This window comes from Cibotium barometz, chromosome 65 (assembly GCF_041138505.1).
Source record: "Cibotium barometz isolate CiBa-2024 chromosome 65, ASM4113850v1, whole genome shotgun sequence".
NCBI lineage: Eukaryota > Viridiplantae > Streptophyta > Polypodiopsida > Cyatheales > Cibotiaceae > Cibotium > Cibotium barometz.
In genome coordinates, this window is record NC_141110.1 from 17,753,162 (window position 1) to 17,777,845 (window position 24,684).

Genomic DNA, 24,684 nt, shown 5'->3' on the forward strand with positions numbered 1-24,684 from the left:
GAGCATGATCAAAGAGAAGGAGATGTCTAGGGTGACTAACAAAGTACCTTCATAAAGGACCCACATGCCCAAGTTTTTCACCATGCACCCATTCTTGTAGTGAGGAAAAAGAATGGCAAGTGCAACTATAAAACATCATTATCTCATGTCATGGATGAATGATTTTTTTAAAATGATGAGGATGGATTAATTAACATTTATCAGATGGATCTTAAAAGTGGGGATACCATTATATTTGCATTGGGGATTATGATATTCAATAAATTTGGTAATGTTGTTTAGATTGACCAATGCTTCCACTATCTTTGTGATGTTAATAAGTGAGTAATGCATTAAGATTATTTCTTAGCATTTATAATGAAATTCATTGATGATATCCTTATTTATAATAAAACTTTAGCTTAAAATAAAATTCACTTGCTTATAATTTTTTATGTTTTGAGAGAACAAATTTTATTTGCCAATAAAGATAAAATGCTTTTATGCCAAGACAAGTTAGAATATCTTTTGTATATCATATATGTAGCTAGAGTAAAAATGGATCCAAAGGAAGTAGTAGTAATTTTAGCATAGTGAGTTCCACAAAAATCACTAAACTCATACATTTCTTAAAATTTTTCATCATGAGTTCATAATTATGTACTTGTCAATTAATAAGTGGAGTGACATTAAAAATTATGGATCCACAACTACCTTTTCTAGTTAAAATTAATGCAAGTAGCATTGCTATAGAAGATGTGTTAAGCTAAGGAGGGCAATGAAATGCCTTTGAGAACAAAAAAAATAGTGTTACTTAAAAATGACATGCTCATAAACTTGAATATGTGTTAAAAACTTGAGCATGTGTTAAAAACTTGAGCATGCTCATAAACTTGAGCATGTGTTAAAAACTTGAGCTATACGTGATTGTGCATGTGTTAAAGACATGGAGGCACAATTTGTATGGAGCTAAATTCAAAGTGTATTGGAATAATAATATTTTGAGATACTTCTATAGCCAACCAAATCTTAAAGGACTTCAAGCTTAAAGTATACCCAAATAATGCAAGAATTTCATTTGGAAATTCTCTATAGATACGGAAAAAAGAAATTATTATCCACGAATGCATTATCTGGGACAGTGTATTAGATGAGCATATGCATTTTAGAAAACAAAATCTCACAATGGATTTGTGGTGCTTAGAGAAGATATAAGTATGTCCAAGCTATGTAGTCAAAGGCTAGCCTAGATAATGATAACTGTGAAAGATCATACTACTAGATTAGAATACCTATGAGAGAGTGAATTTGTAGGTACAAAATGAAAGAAGCACACATACAAGTCAACCACACTAACCTACAACTATCTCTTGATTAGATAAAAGTACCACTTACATAAAATAAAGAGCCTAGATGTGTTACCTATAGGTGTATAGCCCTAACTAGTGCCAAGATGAAAAGATATCATGACATGTGGCATCTAATCCAACGGTTATGTTATAAATTGCAAACCATAGTCTATATGTGATGCTTATTGCTATGGTAAAAGTCACTAAACTACTATTTATTTCTAATACACATTTCTAGGAACATTTCTATCAACAATCCCCCTTATAATGGAAATGTAGATGTACATAGTCACATTAGATCACAAACTATATCAAGCTCAAAGCTTTCCAAAAAGCTTCAAACTAATCTCTCTAGAAAGCCCCTTTGTGAAGATGTCTACCATGTTTTCTTGAGTTGGCCAATAGATGAGGTTGATATTTCTTCGATGAAATATCTCTCTTACGTATTTATAATGAACCTTAATGTGCTTTGTCTATTTAAGAAAAAATATATTTTTTGCAACTGCGAGACTAGCACTTTGACTATTTGTGAACAAAGGAGTTGTACCACTATGTACATTCTCCATGTCTGTTCCAATAACCTCTTCAGCCAATATATATTGTATCATGGCTATGAAGTCTACTCATACTCAACTATTTTTTGCAACCGCGAGACTAGCACTTTGACTATTTGTGAACAAAGGAGTTGTACCACTATGTGCATTCTCCATATGTCTGTTCCAATAACCTCTTCAGCCAATATATATTGTATCATGGCTATGAAGTCTGCTCAACTATACATGAGGATGTCGCCACAGTGGGTTGTTTCTTGCTAAGCCAAGAAATCGATGAGTTGCCAACAAAAAAACAATTTCCACTTGTGGATTGCCATGTATCATAATCACCAGTCCAATCTAAATCATTGTAGCCATACAAGTGAATGAGGATGTTGCCACAGTGAGTTGTTTCTTGATAAGCTAAGAAATCTAGCACAACCCCAAGATAATCTCATGACACTCCAACACATAGCATAAACCATATGTAAGGTCCTTTGGAAAGAAGGACTAGGACTAGGCAGAGTGTATACTTTACTTTTATAAGTAGTGTCATGAATGTGGAAGAGCCATGCACTTATATGAGCAATCAAAAAACATTTTATATTGGAGAAATGCCTCTATTTTGAAAAACCAAATGTGGGATCTTGTGGATTTGCCACTTGGCAAGAATGTTACCAGTTTTAAGTGGGTTTAGCATAAATCTAATGGCTTAGTAACCAAATGCAAGGCTATATTTGTTGCCAAAGGATACTCCCAGGAGAAGGGAATCGACTATGACAAAACTTTTACTGGTAGCAATAAACATAGCCCATCATGGATAGACTATGCATCAGTTGGATAGAAAGTCTGCATTTCTAAATAGTGAACTTCAAGAATAAGTTTATGTGTAGCAACCACCTAGATATGGGTTGCAAGAAGACAGGAAAAGCAAGCGTGCCTACTATTAAAAAAGGCTCTTTATGGTTTGGAACTAGCCCCTAGATCTTGGTATCAAAAGAAACATTATGTATCTAAGTAGCCAAGCACGGAATAATGCACATAAAATTTTAGTAGTGCAAGCTTGAGCAGCCAAGGTAGAGAATGCATTTGATATCTTTGTTATCAATCTTTGTCATCGTCTCTACATGCACAAGTGCATATGCCATGCAACTAAAGACACGGATATGCCATGCAACTAAAGATGTGCATATAATCAAACTTTGGCTTCCTGTTATACCAAGCTTCAAACGTAGTGATGCTCTTCAAGGCTTTTGTAATGCATTTGTTCCTTACATGTGCTGAAGTCAAAAATTTCCTCCTGCCTCAACCCAAACTTTTGTGGTAACCCTTTGCCTTTGAGCACACATATGGCCATCTCCATCAGAGTTATGTTCTTTCTTCTTGCCACACCATTTTTACTAACATGCGTATAGCATTGTATAGTGATGCCTAATCCCTTTAGTCTTCAAAACTTGTGTGGTAACCCTTGGACTTTGAACATACATATGACCATCTCCATCAAAGTTATATTCATCCTTTTTGCCACACCATTTTGTTAAGGTGTGTATGGCATCATATAGTGATGCTTTAGCCTACAAGAAAGCTTTGAAAGTATTGGTGGTGGTGAACATGTATTCGCCCCCAGTCTTTGTAATGGGATGTGACATTGCACCATGTTTCATTCTCATCCAAGTAAACATCAAGTAGTCATTAAACATCAAGTAGTCATTAATAAATGTGACAAAATATAGATAACTCCAAGTAAACATCAAGTAGTCATTAATAAATGTTTCATTCTCATCCATTCTCATCCAAGTAAACATCAAGTAGTCATTAATAAATGTGACAAAATATAGGTAACTCCAAGTAAACATCAAGTAGTCACCTCATTAATAAATGTGACAAAATATAGGTAACTCCCCAAAGATGGAGTCTACATGATGGGACCATATACATCACTATGTATGAGTTGTAAGCCCTACACGAACTAGTGCATTTTACCTAATATGCCACCCACACACACATGATCAACTGGTGGCTCCAAGGGACACATACTTTTAATGATATTATGCTTTTGTAAAAGCATTGAATTGCCAAAGTATACATGTCCAAATTTGGCATGGTTGTAGTTCTCAAAGTTGCAGCACATGCATGAGTATTGCTTCTCATATGTGTCGAGCATATATAAGTCATTATGTAGTGTTACATATGCTACAATAATGTGATATGCATTAGCAAAATCTTTGACTAAGCATTTCTCATCTTGAAATTCCACCACCATTCCTGCTTTTCTATTATAGGCACATAAATCAAGTTCTTCTTGATTCCTAAATGTGACAAAATATAGGCAACTCCCCAAAGATGGAGTCTACATGATGGGACCATATACATCACTATGTACAAGTTGTAAGACCTACACGAACAAGTGTATTTTGCCTAATATGCCACCCTCATATACATGATCAACTGGTGGCTCCAAGGGAGGAATACTTTCAATGATATTATGGTTTTGTAAAAGCATTGAATCGCCAAAGTATACATGTCCAAATTTGGCATGCCACAATTTGGAGCCGAGTGCATGGATGTAGTGCTCAAAGTTGCAGCACATGCATGAGTATTGCTTCTCATATGTGTCGAGCATATATAAGTCATTATGTAGTGTTACATATGCTTCTCATATGTGTCGAGTATATATAAGTCATTATGTAGTGTTACATATGCTACAATAATGTGATATGCATTAGCAAAATCTTTGACTAAGCATTTCTCATCTCATAATTCCACCACCATTCCTGCTTTTCTATTTTACACACATAAATCAAGTTCTTCTTGATTCCTAATTGTGACAAAATATAGGCAACTCCCCAAAGATGAAGTCTACATGATGGGACCATATACATCACTATGTACAAGTTGTAAGCCCTACACGAACAAGTGCATTTTACCTAATATGCCACCCTTTTATACATGATCAACAGGTGGCTCCGAGAGAGGAATACTTTCAATGATATTATGCTTTTGTAAAAACATTGAATTGCCAAAGTATACATGTCAATTTGGCATGTCATAATTTAGAGCCAAGTGCTCAAATTTGGCATGCCATAATTTAGAGCCAAGTGCATGGTTGTAGTGCTCAAATTTGCAACACATGCATGAGTATTGCTTCTCATATGTGTCGAGCATATATAAGTCATTATGTAGTGTTACATATGCTACAATAATGTGATATGCATTAGCAAAATCTTTGACTAAGCATTTCTCATCTCGGAATTCCACCACCATTCTTGCTTTTTTATTGCAGGCACATAAATCAAGCTCTTCTTGATTCCTAAACATAGGCAACTCCCCAAAGATGGAGTCTACATGATGGGACCATATACATCACTATGTATGAGTTGTAAGCCCTACATGAACAAGTGCATTTTGCCTATATATGCCACCCTTATATACATGATCAACTGGTGGCTCCAAGAGAGGAATACTTTCAATGATATTATTCTTTTATAAAATCATTGAATTGCCAAAGTATACATGTCCAAATTTGCAGTGCCATAATTTGGAGCCGAGTCCATGGATGTAGTGCTCAAAGTTGCAGCACATGCATGAGTATTGTTTCTCATATGTGTCGAGCATATATAAGTCATTATGTAGTGTTACATATGCTACAATAATGTGATATGCATTAGCAAAATCTTTGATTAACCATTTCTCATCTCGAAATTCCACCACCATTCCTGCTTTTCTATTGTAGGCACATAAATCAAGTTCTTCTTGATTCCTAAATGAAACACAATATAGGCAACTCCCCAAAGATGGAGCCTACATGATGGGACCATATACATCTCACTATGTACAAGTTGTAAGACCTACACGAATAAGTGCATTTTGCCTAATATGCCACCCTCATATACATGATCAACTGGTGGCTCCAAGAGAGGAATAATTTCAATGATATTATGCTTGAATTGCCAAAGTATACATGTCCAAATTTGGCATGCACAATTTGGAGCCGAGTGCATGGTTGTAGTGCTCAAAGTTGCAGCACATGCATGAGTATTGCTTCTCATATGTGTCGAGCATATATAAGTCATTATGTAGTGTTACATATGCTACAATAATGTGATATGCATTAGCAAAATCTTTGCCTAAGCATTTCTCATCTCAGAATTCCACCACCATTCCTGCTTTTCTATTGTAGGCACATAGATCAAGTTCTTCTTGATTCATATAACATAAAGCACATCTTTAATGTATCTTTCCTAGCCATTAGGCATAACCAAGGGCACACAAGCTGCACCCTTGGTTTGGTAAGATGAATGATCACACTTCAACCACCTACAATGGGTTCAAAGAAGCTGAATCCATCTCTCCTAGATGTTATGTGCCTGGTGGTACATTTGTCACTGTACCAAATCAAGTGTGTGTAAAAGCACCAAGAGACATGTCCTAGCTAGAAACAAAAATGACACTTGGAGAGTCATCCATCCCCTCTGCAAAATCAAGAATGTCTAATCCTCCATATCCTTTGTCATGATAAGATTGGCATGCTTCTATGGCTTGGATTCAGGGCATATAACACCACATTACTTGAGTTTTTCTTCTTCTCATTTGTAAACCTTCTCTTGTATTCTAGTTAATGTAATGAACTAATGGTTTTCCTTCTTCTTTTTATTATAACTGATGTGGTTGACAACAACGAACAAACTTGATGAAGAATCTTAGGTTGGATGGTGTTAGATTTAACAAAGATGTCATTGATGAGATGGAATGCAGATAATTGTCACTTTAAGAGAACTATGCATTGGTGACGTTATAAGTGGTGTGCTCACTGGAAAGTTATATTCTAAGCATGATTAAGATGGCGATGTGTCCTCCTCATGCATACACATCAATAGACCCTCTCTAGTGAGCTTGGTTCACCCTAAGAACTCAAACTTCCTTTGGCTTCTTGCCTTATATCAACTTTCACAATGTCTACTTGCAAATGTATGCATACTCTCAAGCCAGTGCTGACTCTCCTTCAAACATCTTGAGATGGCCATGTGTTATCCTCATGTGTACATATCAATAGACCCTCTCTAGCGAGCTTGGGTCACCCTACAAACTCTGACTTCCTTACTCTCATACTGGTGCTGACTCTCCTTCAAACATCTTGTTCTCAAGGAAATTGTAAATGTACGCATGCTCATGCCGTCATGGTGTCGACTCTCCTTTAAACACCTTGTTCGCTCAAAGAGGTCATTCAATTGAAATTCTATTTATTTTTTTTAAAATTTGGACTATGCAATGGGAGTAATACACATAGAATATATGCACATGTCTAACATGCACATCAATCCAAACATCCAAAATTCACAATCCACCATTCCAAAGCATGTTCTTGCCAACCTCGCCCCAACCTATAACTTTATTGAAACTTAGGTTTAAATTGCATAGTGTGTGTGGTGATCGAAGGTTGAGAGTTCAAAGGTTTTTTGGTGATAAACTAAAAGTGAAAGATAAAAGAGCAGATTATGAATGATGTAAGAAATGATACAATGTATGTAATGTGAGCCACATGGAGTGAGTGAGACATTCATTGAGGTGATTAGAGATTCTAGAGAGTGTTTTAGTGCTAGATTAGTGAATCTAGATGCCCTCATTGAAGCTATAAATTGATGTACATGGACTTTACTTTGATTTTGCATTTAATTAGACTTTCTTTAAAAACCATTGTGCTCTTTTAATTGCAATTAAGTGTGCTATTATGTTCCCTAATTAATCATGAACTTTATTCTTTGCTTTGATCCACCGTAGCTCCTTAGATTTGATCTTGGTACCAGAGCCTAGGTTAAGTGTTGCTAGGGCAAGCTAGACCATGTTAGATTTAGGATTTGTGCATCGCGAATCTAGTATTTGAAGACGTTTCGATTGCAACCTCATGCCCCCCTATACTCTCCTAGCCTTTATTCATCATGCCAAAATTCAAACCTTGGATTGTGCTATGAGGTTAGGCCCTCTGAAAGTTGAAGTCCATGTCTTGTTGAAGGTCTTGGTTGAGGTCAGAAGCTAACTTTCCCGTATAGAAACAAAGGACCCTCACTCTTCAAGAATGCACTTGAGAAGTTGGCAACTCAGAGCACATTCTCTCACATCTAAGGCGAGCAAATCTTTGGATAGGTAGTTGAAGTTCTCACATGTTTTAAACAAGGCTACTTTGTTCTTATTGGTTTCATATGTTTTTCAAGATTTCTTAAAGCAAGGAAAACATGCAACTCCCCATTTCTTGCCGCTACAAATTTCTTACAAGGAGGAAGGAAGATTTATTTTCCTCATGCACTCCGCTACAAATTTCTTACAAGGAGGAAGGAAGATTTATTTTCCTCATGCACTCTCCTCATCCGATCGTAAGGGGACGACGTTGCTTACTTAAGTTCGACACGTCATAGATTAGCAACCTTTAAAGAAGACGTGTATGTTCTATCTTACTTTAGGCACAAGAACAAATACATTTTCCACGTCGTTTGCCCCAAGTTTTGCTCACATTTGCGTTCTCTCTCTCTCTCTCTCTCTCATCGATCCCGCGTGTTGCGCCGACACACACACACAACGCCTATCATATCACTGCTATCAGGATTCAGGTGCATTCGCCCTGCTCTTGCTTTTTTTTTTTTTCCCTCCGATATTCTTCCTGCTTTATTTGTTTTGTATATACATGTCGCATGTCGAACATCCCAAATATCGAGATATAAGAAGTAGAGCAAACCACTTGATCGATTAAGACTTTTATGTGTTCTGCCCCACAGCCTTCACCCCGTCCGGTTGCTCGGTCGCTCGCTCGCTCTCTCTCTCTCTCTCACACACCCACACCCACACCCACACCCGGATTTATTCTGGCTCGTTCGTACGGTCTTGGCGCCCAGGGGTCCCAAGATATAGCCTCTTCATGATCAGTTATGCTTGGCAGCAAATCCACTCCACTGAAGGTTTCGTTGAGTAAGAAATCCAATTATTATTTGAATTGTAGTACTTACTTTTTGAATCACAAATACAGGTGGCCCTTGCATCAGGTGCAGGAGTTGTGAATCGAGACTCCAGTATTAGAAGCAGTTGACTTGTAGGTAGTGGAGGGAAAAGATGGTAACAGATGACCCACTTCTAGTGAGATGGGGCCTCCATGACTTGTTAGAAGGTTATTCAAGTACAGGACTTGGCAGGACTAGTGTTCAAATGAGTGATCATGCTCGAACGGAGTTTGTTCAACCTGGAGAATCATACACAGTAAGAGGTTATAGCACTGTTGAAAATGACGAAGTCATTGCACATGCTCTGCAAGAAGAGCTATCGCAACTTGCCATGAAAGAAGATGCAGAGGGATCTGAGAGGTCTCAAGACTGGTGGGATTGGTCAGCACCGTCCACAGGTATTTGTATAGTGCATGATCTGTGTAGTACTGTCATGGAAGAGCTGTAAGCATCACGTAACTCTAAAGGAAGGGCCATTCAAATAACTATTGGCTGTTGATATCAGATACTTGGCCAGTTGGAGGAATAGCTCAAAATGACTACGATCCAAGTGCAAATTATGACTATGATTCGGGACCAGACAGTGATGATGGTGGTGTACCAGAACTTTCAGAAGATTTTGCCACTTATGATGGAGAAGTTGGAAAAAGATTAACTCACATGGACTCTATTCCTGTAAGCTGATAGATACTTTCTCTTGAACCTTATGTTGTGACTGCCTTGTTTGGGTTAGTTTATGCTGACCTATAATCTTTACAAAGCCTATGGAAAACTGGGTAATTTGAATGTCATGAAGACATGAACAATTTTATTCAGCTTAAAAGGATTTTTGACATTTGTAGGACAATAATATATGAGTATCTAAATCATTACAAAGAGTTGTTATTTTGCAGCATGTACCAAGGATTAATGGAGAAATACCAACTGTTGATGATGCATCTGCTGCTCACCAGCGTTTGCTTGACAGGTAAATTCTGAAGAACGGATTGAGCTAGAATACTGTATGTTTGTGTTGTACTACATAAAACAATACAATCTTGGCCAGTTGAGTAGAAACATTCAAAATATGAAACAATGTGCGCGCGCGTGTGAGAGATGGAGAGAGAGGTTTGTATTAAATATCTATGAAAGGCCCAAGGATTTATGAGACAAAGAATGCGTTCATATGATCCATGAATAATTGGATGCCAGAAACGTGAAAAAAGGAACATCTACCCCACTATGGGGGTTGCCTTGCACATGGGTCTAAGAACCCTATGCCACCTCTCCTAAGCATGTGGGCCAGCCTAGCTAGCATATTCAGCAAGTCGGCCACTTTCTAGGCATTATGGAGAGAAAGGACACCCAGTTGGCAGCCTGTATAGGCTTACAAACATGCAGTCTGCCAGCTCCTGCCAGCTGGCCAGCATAAGGGACAAGCATTTACTGCTGAATTTTGGCATTTTTCCTTGTCCACAACAGACTGACAATACCAGTAGTGGTAGACCGATTGTCACATGCACCTTGCACTCGGGTACATAGTGACACTGGCAGAGATCATTTGCCGTCACAGGCTGCTTGTGTGGTCCTCCCCCCCAACCGTTGTATGAGGTAGTTTCACTCCAAGAGTGGTCAGCAATGGAGGGAACAGCCCCGGATTTCACTTGGCAGGGTTCTGAGCATGTACATGTAGCCTATGGCTGTTTGTTTTAACTAATAAAACGATCTCTTTCCTGGGAAAAAAATTCGTGTGAGTGTTGCGTGCATACACTTTACGTTGTATCCTCTTAGATGTGTGAAATCTTACCTTGTAAACATGAATTAATTAATTACAATTATTTATTAATGTAAAAGGAGTGCATAAGTTTTATTTATTGATGTAAGAGAGGAAGATTCATGTTTGTAAGCAAAGTCCTGACTTTGAGTTAAAACTTTTTTTGGATCACTTTAGGTTAAAGCTATATGGGTTAAGCGAACTTAAGGTTGATGGTGATGGGAACTGCCAGGTAAGGTTACACAAATTTCAGACCTTGAGTGCTACTATGTCATGTTACTTATCACTATACTGCCATTATTTTCTTTACTGTTTCTTATAATTCTATCAACATGTCTATTAATCTATTTAGATCAACTTTTAGTGGTGCTTGTGCACGTCAACATATTCAACAAGATGTGTTGTTAATAAGTTACAAGGTTAAACTCCAATTCATAAACCTAGTTTTTCTTAAGAACCATGTGGCTGTACGCAAGTCAGATAGATGCTAAAATAGAAACATCAAAGTTAAAAGCATTAAAAATGTCAATCAGGTTAAAGGCTCCATAACTTGGATAGGATGCATACCGGAAGGCGGAACAAAAGATACAGCCATGTTATACCTCCATTTGCAATGGGATCACGAAAGCCCAAACACCCAGTTGAGCAAAATCACAAAGGATCACATGGAGCACAAAGGCCCATAAGAACAAAAGCTCACCAAAATCAGGAGCATGAAAATGACTAACCTGAAGCCACAAGAAAATGGTGGGCCATGCAAGCAGCAAGAGAACATAAAAAATAGCCAAAATATGAACTAAGAGAGCAACTTTTCATATATCTAAGAAATTGAATTGAGATAATTACAACATAGCTTAAGCACACAATTTTCATTGTCATTGTGCTGGAATAGAATAGGTAAAACAACTCACCTTTGCTAGACAAGTCTTGCAAGAGTTAAAATCCAAAAATTCTAGGGTGTTGTGTTTTATACATGAATTTCATAAAGAATTCATGTGCATAGATATTTTAACCTATGTCTATATGACCAAAGAAAGGAATAGTGGCTTCCCCCAACCACCACAAACTTTTTTTTTTGGTGAAAACTACTGTTTTATTATAAAAGCAATGTACATTCATAGCTGCCCCAACATGGCAGCTACTACAAAAAACTAGAAACAGTGATAAAACACTTCCAATTGGGCCGTGGAAAGATCTCCAAGAAAGTGGGCATCTTGGAGAGATTGGAGCAAGGAAAATCTGAAAAAGGCGAAGACATCCACCAAAGTGTGCCCAAACAACTTAGTGTTGCGGGCATGGTATAAACTCCATAAGGCCCAGTAACGGCACCACGAAAAAAAGAGAGCATAATTGGCGGTAGAGGGATATCTACCAAAAAGCCAAAAGTGCATGCCAAAGGAAAGGTTGGGAAATCGGGCATGGAGAAGAGTTGTCAAATGAGCCAGGAAATCTCGAGTGGTAGGACAAGCCCACAGAAAATGCAAAACCGTCTCGTGCGGATGCGAACAAGTAGGGCAAACCGAGGAGACTATATGTCGGGCAGCCAGAAGGACACCCACTGGAAGGGTCCCCACTAGACATCGCCATAGAAAGACCCGTTGGTTGAGGGGAAGCTTACTTTTCCATATACGATGAAGACTTGTTTTCCACCACCCAAGCGGCCTGTCCAAATGCCACAAACGATTGTCATGCTCTTGAATCCATGGTTGCAGAAGAAGAAGATGGTAGGCTTTTTTAGCAGACAAATCAGCAAAAGAAAAAGTGGAATAACTTGGTAGCCTCCGATCAAACTTCCAATCAAGCAGTGGAAGAGGAGAAAACAAGTGAGGCACCGGCTGGAAAGGCTATAGTAACTCAACAATAGCATGCCATATATGCTGGTGATGCATCCCCATATGAAATCATGTCTGGGCCTGTGGGAAAGAGAGTGTGTGGCCACTGTCATCCACTATATCTTCCACTAGAGAAATGCCTGCAGCATTTCACTATATCTTCCACTATATCTTCCACTAGAGAAATGCCCAAGTCATTTCTCTAGTGGAAGATATAGTGAAAGAGAGTGTGTGGCCACTGTCATCCACTATATCTTCCACTAGAGAAATGCCCAAGTGATGTAGAAAATAAGCCTTACGAGGTTGAAAAAGTGCTAGAGAAGAATCAAAGACCCGACTCTAGTGTAGACTTTGCTAACGAAGCAAATTGCTCGGATCCAGAGGGCGGCCAGACCAAAATAAATGTGCCAAAAGCTGCATCCAATCGGAAATCAAACGGGTAGAAAAAGGACAGGTAGGAATGCGACCTTGAAAATGCCCGAAAATAGCTGGTGACCAATGCCCAAATGCTGCTGTCCTAAGAAATGAGAAAGCATGAGTGTCCAGGGCTGACGCTGTTCCAAGAAAGTAGGCAAGAGCATGGCCTTGCGAGCAAGCACATGAACATGTATGTTGAGGATGTTTAAGCCCCCATGCATCTTTGGCGTTCAAACATAACTGCATTTGAGAAGACGCACCGCCTTACAGTCAGTTTTGGTATGCCAAAGACATTCCATCGCTCTGGACATAAATTGCTGAATGTCCGAAGAGGACCAAGGAATGAGCGGCAGGTGAAATTGCACATAAGCCATAATGATGGACCAGACAATTTGAAGGTGAACATGAAGTGGCCAAGTGGAAAGTTTCCAGTAGTCTAGCTTATGGTAAAGCTTTTGAAGCACCCACTGTGACAAGAAAATGTGCCAACCAATGGGGTACCCCAAATGCCGCACCACATGATCAGGAGGGAGCAAGAGGCCCGGTCACAAGAAACGATGCCAGTCACGCGCATGCAAAGGTAGGAGTATTGATTTTGCAAAGTTAACTTTTAACCTCACTGCCAAACCTTACAGATCAAGATCTTGCATAAGCTGTTGAAGATCTGACTGAGAATTGCGCAAGAAGAAAAAAGAGTCGTTAGTATAAGCCTAGCTAACAAAAGGTGTCCCCCCAGGAATAGCAATGCCATGCAAGTGCTGCTCCGAAACCAAAGCATCCATGTATAGCAGTAACGGGTGAGTGGCGATAGCATATAGCAAGGCATTGAGAGGACAGCCTTGTCAAGTGGAGCGGCCCAATGTCCAAGAGGAAGAGAGAGCATCAGTCAACAGGTAACGGGCAGAGCCATCCACATAGAGCCAATGCACCACATGTTGCATGCGACGACTGAAGCCCAACTAGGCGAGAACAGCTGCAATGATATCCCATTGAATGGTATCAAAAGCTTTCTCAATGTCTACTTGCATGATAAGAACATCTTGACCAGTGTATTTTGCATACTCTATCCCAATGTAAGTATTAGCAATATTATCAAGAATCTGCCTGCGAGGCACAAAACCATACTAGGCACGATGCAAACTAGCATATAAAATGTGGGACAGCCGGAGAACCAACATCTTAGAAACCAACTTAAACCAATGGCATCACAGTAATCGGACGCCAATCCGATAGACGTTCACACAATGGTTTTTTAGGGAGCAAACGCAGCAAACCCTTTTTCCATGAGAGAGGCATCACACCAAAAAGCCAAGCATGAATCGAAGTCTTTTTTAAAGTTTAGCTTAATGTTTGGTTTTGGCTCTCAAGTGCTTTAGGCCTAGAGTTTACAGTTCTCTGTTTTGCTATTTTGTGTTGTTGTTTAGTATCTCAGCTCAAAAGATTTACGTTCTTATTAAGAAGAAGTGTGTGTATGCTTGTGTGTGTGTTTTTTATTTTTTATTTTTTAAAGTTTCTTTCATTCATGTAATTGTTTTGTTTTGTTTTCTTGTTTTCTTGTTTCGTGTTTTTTGTTTTTTTTTTGGTTTGTTTGTTTGTTTTTGTTTGTATATTTGTTTTTTTTGTTAATGTCTTAATTAAGAGTCTTCGTTTGATATTATCTTTTAATTTCCTCTCCTTAGTAGCTAGGTTTGTTAGTTTATTTATTTTTGATCTTTCAAATGCTTTGTTTTTGTCTTTGTCCTTCTTCTCTATTATTTCTTTCTTAAATCTCTCAATTCGTAAGTTCAGATTTTTCTGACCTTATGAATATATATATATATCATTAATCATGCGTAGTAAAACAGCGCTCAAATCATCCCAAAACTCAGCAAAGAACTCAACTGTAAGACCATCCCATCTGGGGGATTTGAAGCGACGCAATCGGGCCAAGGCAACTGTCAACTCCTCATCAGTAAATGGCATCTCTAACAAATTTGCCTCATCCGCGGAGAGAATAGGATGCACTTTGCGTAAGAACACATCAGGTGCTACAATTTCATTTGAGGTGGAGGGTCCAGGAGCAGCAAACAAATCAAAAAATACTATTGGACAACACCATCAAGCTGCTACTTATTGGCAGTCCAAGTCCCATCATGCCATTGCACCCTATGAAGGGAATGCATACGTCGGGAAGTGTGGAGGCTTTTGAAAAAAGCCTTAGAGGAGCAGCCCTTATCTTGCAATGCTTTTGACGAGAACGGACTCGCCATTTGTGGAGTTTACGTTTATCATTGTCAACCAAGCAATGATGTGCGGATTGAAGGCGGGATTACTCGGCAGCAAAAAGGACACGTTGCTGACTAAGATCTATATAAGCTGCTGTAGTTGAGACTTAGCATTGGCCACCCGAGTTTGTAAGCCTCCTATGTAGCATTTGCCATAGTCTCGGATAATATCTTGCATGCCCATGGAAAAACGATCCCATGCCGAGTCGGCATCAACAAAAACATGCAAAACAAGGCGATCAATGAGTCCATGTATCATGAACTGGAAGCATTGATGCTTGAGATAACTATTATTAACCAACAATAGCCTCTTGTAAGGCAGTGGCACATCTTGTGGTGGGAGACCAAAATGCAACGTTATACAGAGCGGGAAATGATCCGACAAGCGCATCGAGAAATCCAAGCTCATTGCGCAGGTAAAAGCATCAAAGCACTGATTCAACATGTACCATTGGTCCAGTCGAGCCCAATAGCTAGTGAGAGCATTGTGATGGTGGACCATCTCCCCCCGTTTCAGTACAACCTAGATTTGCCCTACCTCAACCTGTCATGACATGAGATCACCGATCATCCGGTTAGATCTACTCGGACTACAGATACATCGGATATGGGTGTCGTCGTCAGAGATTGGTAAAGAAGTGTGAGTTCTACAGAGATCACTCCTTTTTTTTTCTGGAAAAGAGATCCTTCTATTAGTTACCAAAATGAACCACGTAGGCCAAGTACAACTCAGCTCTAGAGAGGGAGTGATAATCAAAATGACAAAAAGGGGTTCCAAGGAGGGGGTGGGGGCGCTCTCCTCCCCAGGCTAGCTCCTCTAGGGGGTGGAGGCTACCTCATACAATTTGGGAGGTGGGAGGGGGGGGGTGGTGGAACAAACATACCGGTGGTCTATAATGCTAGGTGGGCTCACCGCTAGTGTCAGTGAGAAACAGGTCGTGATGCCAAGTTCGCAGGAGGGCCTTGCGGCACTTCTGCATGAGATCAGAGCCCCCTGAATTTCCCTGAGTGTCCATGGAGGGTGTGAATGATATTGAGCCATATGCTCCGGATGGACTCCTTGGTGGGGTGGGGGTGCCTTCGATGGCCTCACTACAATGAGCTCACCAAATATGTCATGCATCAATATTGCTGCAAATCTCCCATCTCTGGTAGGAGCTTGGAGTCCGGTGAACTGAAGAGGGAACGGAAACTGGAGTTGTTGAGATTGGATGATGAGAAACCTGTAGTGCCAGTCCCTCACCATCCTCCTCATATGCCATGGTTGTCTCAACGTCGGTTGCCCCAAGTAACTGTGTGGGGGGGAGCCCAGTCCATATTGAAGATGCGGAGAATCCTTTGCCAAACTTGCTGAGCCTTTGGGCAATCCCAAAGGCAATGACGCTAGGACTCCTGTAGATGCCCACTCCTTGAATAGAGTGCTAATGTACATCCGATGGCTAACCAAGTGCCAACCGCTAGGCTCCGGTGGGCCAACTGCCACAGAAAGAGTGTAATCTCCGCGGCTAAAAACTATCCCACATCCTCTTTCAGAAATTTGGAAGAAATTGAGGGAGGCGCTGGGGCTACTAGTGCCCTGCTGTTGCTTGAATGCTCTCAATCTTAGGCATGTGAATCCTACTGCCCAGCCATGTTGTGCAAGCAAAGAAGGGGGTGCCGGGAGCCTCCTCTCTAGCAAAGGGATCCTGCCATGTTCACTCGCCTTATGGGCAGCCCTCCCATAACCATAACCGCCAAAATCCCTCTCTCGCCACCTTGGCTGCTGGAGGGTTGATGTACCAACCACGCTTTTGGAAACCAATCACCTGCACTCTTTGTGGAGTGCATCCCATTGACATCCTTGGAAGGGGGTTTTGCTTTGACAAGTGTGCCATTAGCTTAGATAGAATAAGTGAGGAAGGCTGAACTCTCATCAGCACCATGTACTGCCAAAGGTATGTCATGTTTGGTGAACACTCCCAACCATTGCGCGGGGAGGAGGGTTTGGGATCGGGGTAAGCCGCTCTTGGGGGGGATGGAAGAGCTCCGGGGGGGATGGAAGAGTCGATGTCAAGGTTAAGTCTGGCCCTACCTCATATCCCAGTGAGGCTCTTGGCCTGGGAATCCGGGGGGAAGCTATGTGAAAAGTATCAATCCCCAAGGTGTTGGATTATATATCATCTCCAGAGGGTCTACATCTTTTTCATGCTTGTACTGGTCATTTTATGAGACCCTGCATGTGCATATTTTAGTAGATGTTATTTGGGTTTTTTCTACCATTTTTAAGACATTTTATAGCACTTTTATGCTACATATTAGTTGTCGGCCTACTACAGCTGGCTGATCAGCTCTCATGAGGGACATATAAGGGTGCTCACCTTTCCCCTCAGTTTTCATTTCATTCTTGCATATCTGCTGGAGGTCATTGACTGTAGCGACAGTCTCTTATGCTTGTAAGCACCTACGGGTTTCCCTTGTGCTCATTTTCAGCAATAATCAACTGTTTCCAGCCTTCTACAGTTTGTGCTTTGGGCTACAACCTGTGATGCTCTTTCTGTCATGGTACAAGAGCCAAACACTGATTTATAGGTAAGGAGTTGCTGCATTTTTCTGATTGGAGCAGAGGCTTCATCAATTAGTTGCGTTTTCTGCATCTGTACTGTTGGACTGCCGTGTTTTCGTTGTGATGTTGAAGCTCTCTTCTAGGTGCTGAGGACAGGGTTCGTGAGAGATTTGCTTACTCTATTTCTCTTTTCCCACCCTCTGTCCCTTTGTTCTTTCTCTCCTCTTGCTGTGCATAGCTTTAGAGGAGGCTATTTGCTGTTTTTTTACAGCCCTCTTTCTTCCAAGAAGGTTTCTTGTCAGAGGACATGGCTTCAGGAGATTTCTCTACTGCTACTCCTTCTCTCGTTTGCTACTCCAGCTTCTTCATTGCCTGGATCCCCTGCTCCTGCTCTAGCTCCACAAGCGACCTCTTCCCAATCTTTCTTTGAGTTTCTCTCATCCAGGTCTTGCTCCCACCCCTACCCATATCCCATCCTACAATCCTCCCCAAGTTAGTGACTCCATGAAGCTTACAGCAACCAACTATCATACATGGTCTTTCTACACTCAGTTATTGCTAGAAGGAGCTGGGGTGTGGATGGCTATCTCCATACCTCACTTGGTGGACTGTCCCTTGAGAAGCATATTGGATGCTCAGGCTCGTCTTATCATCATCCATTGCATGACTCCATCTATATAGGCACAATTTGTCTCTACTCGGAGTAATGCTCATCATGAGTCAAATAACTTGATCGAGAAGATTGGAGAGTTCACCCATATCAAGCTGCAGCTTGAGGAGTACGGGAGCACCATCAACAATCCCATCCATAAACTTCTTGGTAAATTGCCTGCTTCCTTTGATTCTTTTAAGGATAATATTTATTTTCGTGATCATCTTCCCTCTTTTGAGGAAGTCGTGAGTTATCTCCACGACACGTGCATGCTTCGCATCTCCTCTTTGTTTCACGAGGGACTGCGTTGGGTCCATGCTCAGATCTCCCCATGACACGTGCGGATGCGCACCCAACATGTGACCATTGGGTAACCGGACGAGAGGGTGGTTCCATATCAAGGGCTGTTGGAGGCGCTTCTCTATTGAAGCTGGGGAGTATTGCTAAAGTCCCGGTTTGAGGTGGTCACAAGTTTGAAGGAGGCTGGTACAAATCTGTTTTGGTCAGGCATGAGGAAAGAGAGAAACTTTTGTTCGTGCATGTATCACCTGTCAAAAGGTAAAGTTTGATAGGTAAAAGGCCTAAGGTTTACTTCAGCCTTTGCCTATTCCTAACTAGCCATAGGAAGCATCACAATGGATTTCATTATGGATCTTCCTCGTACACAATATGGTAATGATGCAATTTGGACCATTGTGGACAGGTTTAGCAAGTAAGCACATTTCATACTTGTCAGAAAGACCATAAAAGCTGAGCATATGGTTAAACTCTTTATGTCACAGGTGTTTAAGTATCATGGTATGCCTAAGTTAATTGTGGGGGATAGAGATTCTAGAACAACGAGCCTCTTTTGGAGAGCTCTATTTTGTTGAATATTCATTATCAAAGTATAATCTTGTCTGTAAGCTTCCGCATGTTACAGTGGTTTCGACTTGCCTTTTGGTGAAGAGATTCAGCCAAGAGTAGAAAGGAAGATTTTTTTTCCCCCTCTCAAGAAATTAGGAGTTGTCACAAGGAGATGTGGAGAAAACTTACACCAACACTGAGTTGAATTTTTCATCGGCTTATCATCCTCAAATTGATGGACAAAGTGAAGCTGCAAATTCAGTTGTATTGGATTTGCTTAAATGCTATGTGGCAGATCAAAAATCTTACTGGGAAAAGTATATACCACTTGTGGAATTTGCATACAATAAATATGGTACATGCTTCTACAGGCAAGGCTCCTCTTGAGATCATGTATGGCAAAGTGGTATTGCCACCCATCCTACGCACTAAGGATGAGATTTTTGCTGCCGATGAGTATGTAAGGGACCTTGATATTGCCTTTGCACAGGTTCAGACAACCATTGAACGTTCTCAAGCAAAGCATAAGAAGGCTGCTGACAAGCATAGAAGGCAATTGGATATCAAAGAAAATGATTTGGTATTGTTGAAATTTGAGAAAGCTAGGCTTAGTAAGAGACTTGGTAAGGAGGGAGTATGCCCTAAGCTCTCTACCAGGTATTATGGATCCTTCAAAGTGATCAAAAAGATAAATGATGTGGCTTTCCAGCTTGCTTTACCGGATCATTGGAAGATACACAATGCATTCCATGTGAGCCTCTTGTGCAAGTATGTGGGACCTCCACCTATGGAACCAGTCCTAGAGGATCCACCGAAAGTGGATGAGCTGGAAGAGGTTTTGCAACCCAAACAAATTGTCTTTCATAAAGAGTGTAATATTGGCATATATCCTATGAGCTATGCCACATATGCTATGAGTAGTGCCACATGTGAACATGGGCTAACCAAGGGCACTTTTCTCCCTTTGGGTTTTTACCCTTGGATATTAGGTGTGAAAGGACACCACATTTATTATGTATTTTGATATTGTGGAGTCGACTCTCTTGCTCCACGACTCTCTTGCTCCACACTTTTGTATCCTATCTTCTTTGAGCATCAATTACCATCTCTCCCTCTCTTGAGTGTGCTTGTTTTTGCTGTGTTTTTTTCTCTCTCTGTTTTCTGTGCAACCCTAACCTAACAGTGGTATCAGAGCTGGTTGCAGCCCTCTAGTTGTGCAGTTCCCAACGCCCAACGACCTTCCGTCTGTCATCGACTGTGATTTTCCATCGTTGCCCAGTCCGTCCGTCCGCTGCGGAATGCCATTCGTCGCTTTCACATTTTCGGCTGCACTCCCTGCCGGCTGGCGTTCCGCCCCCCATTCTAGCCACCATCTCGGGCGGCAGTAGTGGGGAGGGCTCCTCCACCACCCCGCCCACTGGCGGCACTCAGCCCCACTTGAGGCTTATGTGGCAATTGACGGACTTGTGAGCTTTTTGGTGCCTTGCTTTCGTCGTCGTGTGCTCTCCGTCATTGTCCCCGTTTGGCCACCAGTTACCTCGCCGTTCGACGCCCAGTCGCCGTTGCTTGCAAGTCACATTCCGTCTCCCGCCAGCCTGCGAGCCTGCCAGCTGTCACCGCCAGTCGCCGTTGCTTGCAAGTCACATTCCGTCTCCCGCCAGCCTGCCAGCTGTCACCGCCTTGTGTCTGCAGTCCCTACACGTTGCTGGCTCCTGCCTGTTGCTTGAGGCCACCAACTCCTGCACGTCGCCATTGCAGTCCGTCAGTAGTTCGTCGCCTTCTTCTTCCATCAACGCCATTATCTCCTGTCAACAGCCTGTCTTGTCAGCACTGGCTCCTATAGTTGCCCACGTCGTCTGTAGGTCCTACATGCGCCCACGTCGTGTGTAGGTCCTCTCCAGCACTGTGGGCTAGAGTCAGAGGAGCACTGTGGGCTAGAGTCTTTGCATAGCTGTGTGCACAGTCTTCAGCTTGCCATCACCAGAGTCTACGGTCTGCACACAACTTCTTCAATAGGCATCTCTGCGAAATTCAAGGTTCCACCAGGTACTGATTTTTTAGTTCAGTTCAAGAGGCTTTTGTTCATTTCTTGCTTCATTGCAAAAATCACGTGCAGGCAACAGTGTAGGGCAGAATTAAGGTGCAGGACAAAGAAAATTTGGGGATTTTTCAGAATTTGCACAATTGCAATTACAGGACACGAGAGAAATTTGGGGCTTTCTTAAAATCAGTGCTTAATTGCACAATTAAAGCTCATTGGTACATAGATTTTTGGGGCTTTTGTCAATTATGTGCAATTGACACATAAATCAGCCCATTGGTGCTCAAAAATTTGGGGATTTTCAGCATTGCTTATCTGCAGGTTGTAGCCTTGTATTCGGGGCAAAACATTTGTATAGGACTTTGTGGTTGCCTGGCATTGCACTCCGGTGCGTTTGGGATTTTGCCTACAGGTGCTTTTTATAGCATATGTGGTTGCACGTGTTTGCATCTCTCTTGCAAGAGATTTCAGCACATGGCTGAAAATACAACCGATATATTTGGGTTTTTGTCCCAAGAGGACAAATTGGATGGTAGTAATTACTCCCTATGAAGTTTCATGGTCCGAAATCTACTCTTGGCCAAAGGATTATGGGGTTATGTGTCAGGTGAAGATGTACGCCCTGTTTTGACAGAGCACCTAACATGCTTGGCCGTGGTGCTCAACAAGCTGCAGGACCCACTCCTCCCTCACGGGAGCAGAAGAGATGGGATACTCGCGATGCCCAAGCAATGGCTTTGATTACTTTGTTAGTAAAGCGATCAATCATACCGCATATTCGGTCTTGCAGGACCTCACGACGAGCTTGGGATGTACTTGAAACCATGTATCAGGCAAAGTATGAGGCCAGGGTTGCATTTGAATGAAGGTGATAGTATGGCTGATCATCTTACGAAGATCGAGGATCTTTAGGAGTAGTTGCTTAGTATTTATGAGGTCATTTCCGAAAAGGAGTTGGTTTCTAGGATACTATCATCTTTGCCAGAAACCTACTTGAACTTTCACACATCACTCACTCTATCCATGCGGGGAAACCTGGAGCCAATTTTGTTTGAAGAGTTGCTTGGTTTGTTACTACAAGAGAGCATGCGTGGTGATGGGGCTTTTGCTGCCCAAGACAAAGGCAAGGGGAAAGCCAAACATAGTTTTCAGCCAAAGGCTGATTCGGGACAGCCTTCACAAAAGGCTAAAAATGATGCAAGCAAGCCCAAGAAAAAGGGCAAATGTCACTACTGCAAAAAGCCAGTTCATTACTTGAATGAGTGCAAAGGAGAAAAAAGGAAAGCGGCATGGTTGTAGATTCTTCTTCATCACTTGCAGGGAAAGATGATGCATCAGTAAATCTCGTGCAGGATGAGTGGACTTTCATTACTTGCAGTTATGATGCATCATTGGAGCATATGTCTCTCAGTGTCAATGAAAGGCACAACACATGGTACTTTGACAGTGGTCCTTCTAAACACCTTACCTCATGGAGGGATTTGTTTAAGAAGCTTGTGGCTGCCCTTGAAGGCAAGCGGGTAACATGTGCAAACAATTCTTCTTATTGAGTTCAGGGTGTTGGTGAGGTGCTCCTCTCACAACAGCAGATGGCGTAGACTTATGTCTTCCAGAGTATTGTATGTGCCAGGGATTAAGAAGAACTTGCTATCCATCATGATGCAAAGACTGTGAAGGTGGCTGTGCATTGGTCACTTCCGGCACATTGTACCATGGGTTATTTCAGCTTGACAGGTTTGATAGGAGAGAGCATGATGCTCATGTGGTTACCACTCTTACACCTGCCATGCATGAGGCAGAATTGTGGCATGCCAGGTTTGGGCATGTGAATTATATCCGTTTGATGCTATTGCAAAGGCATAAAATGGTACAAGATATGCCTCATGTAGAGCTGCAACCAAAACATGTATGTGAAGGGTGCATATTGTGTAAGATGCACAGAAATGTATTCCCAAAAGATGGATCAACTAGGGCTGTCTGGAAGTTACAGCTTGTGCACAGCTATATGGACACCATCTTTTGGAAAGCATCTAGACTTTGTAACCTTTATCGATGACTACTCCAGATTTGCTTGGGTGTATCCCTTGAAGGCGAAATGTGATGTATTTGCATGTTTTTAGCATTTTGTGGCACAAGCTGAAAATCAAACATGTTGCAAAGTGCAGACCCTCCATATAGATCGAGAGGGGGAGTACATGTCCATTTCTTTCAAAGCATTTATGGCAAAAAAAGGCATAAAACATCAATGCACAATGCCATCTTCTCCTCAGCAAAATGGTGTTGCTGAGAGAAAAAACAGCTCTTTGATGGAAATGGCTAGATGCATGGTTAAAGGCAAAGGATTGCCTCACAAATTCTCGATGGAGGGATAATGTGTGCTACACGTGTTGAATAGATGCCCTACCAAAGCATTGAAAACCATAACGCCATATGAGGCTTGGTACGAACGGAAACCTAAAGTTGATCACTTCAGAGTTTTTGGATGTATAGCATATGCACATGTACCTCATCAGTTGAGAGGTAAACTTGATGACAAAGAAGCTAAGTGGATATTTATGGGTTATAGCAATGGTAGTAAAGGCTATCGTCTCTTTAATTCTTCCACACAAAGGATTTTGGACAGCAGAGATGTTGTATTTGCTGTAAATTCAGACCAACCATTGGCTTCAGCCACCTTCAGGCCCACTTAACATGTTTGAAGGCCTTCTCCCGTTGGGAATTGATGGCTCAACAGATCAACCATCAACTTTGCCTAATGGACAGCATTTGGGTACTCAAAATCAGTCCATGCATGAGCTCATTACACCTCAAAATGTGGAGGAAGCAGTCGCACAAGAGCAGATAGCAACGAAAGAGGCAGAGTTGTGCCTCATTGGTTGCTCCGTACTTTACAGGAGAGCAAACTTTCAGCTCCACTTGGTAGCACGACTAGGGTTGGTTCACGTAATGCAAGAGAACATGTAGATGTTGCTTGCATGAGTACGCTTTGTGATACAGATGAGTTAGATTCATTTGTAGAGGCTCATGAGGATGAGCATTGGATGCAAGCCATGCAAAATGAGATGGATTCTATCCATAAAAACAGCACTTGGGATTTGGTAGACTTACTACTCGCAAGAAGCCCATTGGCACAAAGTAGGTTTACAAGTTAAAAAGAAAGTCTGACGGTACCATTGATAGGTACAAGGCCAAGCTAGCGGCCAAAGGAATTGTCGAGGAAAAAGGCATTGATTATGATGAGACTTTCGCACGTACTTCTTGTATGGCCACAGTTAGATGTGTTGTTGCATTGGTTGCCCATCATGGATGGAATGTGCATCAGTTGGACATAAAAGCAGCTCTTCTCAATGGGGATTTGTAGGAAGAAGTGTATGTAAATCAGCCCATTGGTTTTGTGATGCATGGTCATGAAAACGAAGTATGCAAGCTTCGAAAAGCACTTTATGGTCTCAAACAAGCTCCTCGAGCTTGGTATGAGAAGTTACATACT

At 41.4% G+C, this 24,684-nt stretch overlaps 1 protein-coding gene across 4 annotated transcripts in view; it reads left to right on the forward strand.

Annotated features, from left to right (window-relative positions):
• The first annotated feature begins 8,316 nt into the window (after positions 1-8,316).
• The window catches only part of LOC147602988 (OVARIAN TUMOR DOMAIN-containing deubiquitinating enzyme 12-like), a 49,590-nt gene continuing 33,222 nt past the window's right edge, over positions 8,317-24,684 (forward strand). Inside the window, exons 1-6 of one of the 4 annotated variants that reach the window (XM_086797485.1) lie at positions 8,439-8,463; positions 8,629-8,775; positions 8,877-9,245; positions 9,353-9,522; positions 9,741-9,814; positions 10,778-10,832. In XM_086797485.1, the coding sequence (XP_086653611.1) occupies positions 8,960-9,245; positions 9,353-9,522; positions 9,741-9,814; positions 10,778-10,832 (585 nt within the window). In that variant the 5' untranslated portion in view covers positions 8,439-8,463; positions 8,629-8,775; positions 8,877-8,959. The other 3 variants (XM_086797484.1, XM_086797486.1, XM_086797483.1) reach the window with 3 other exon arrangements.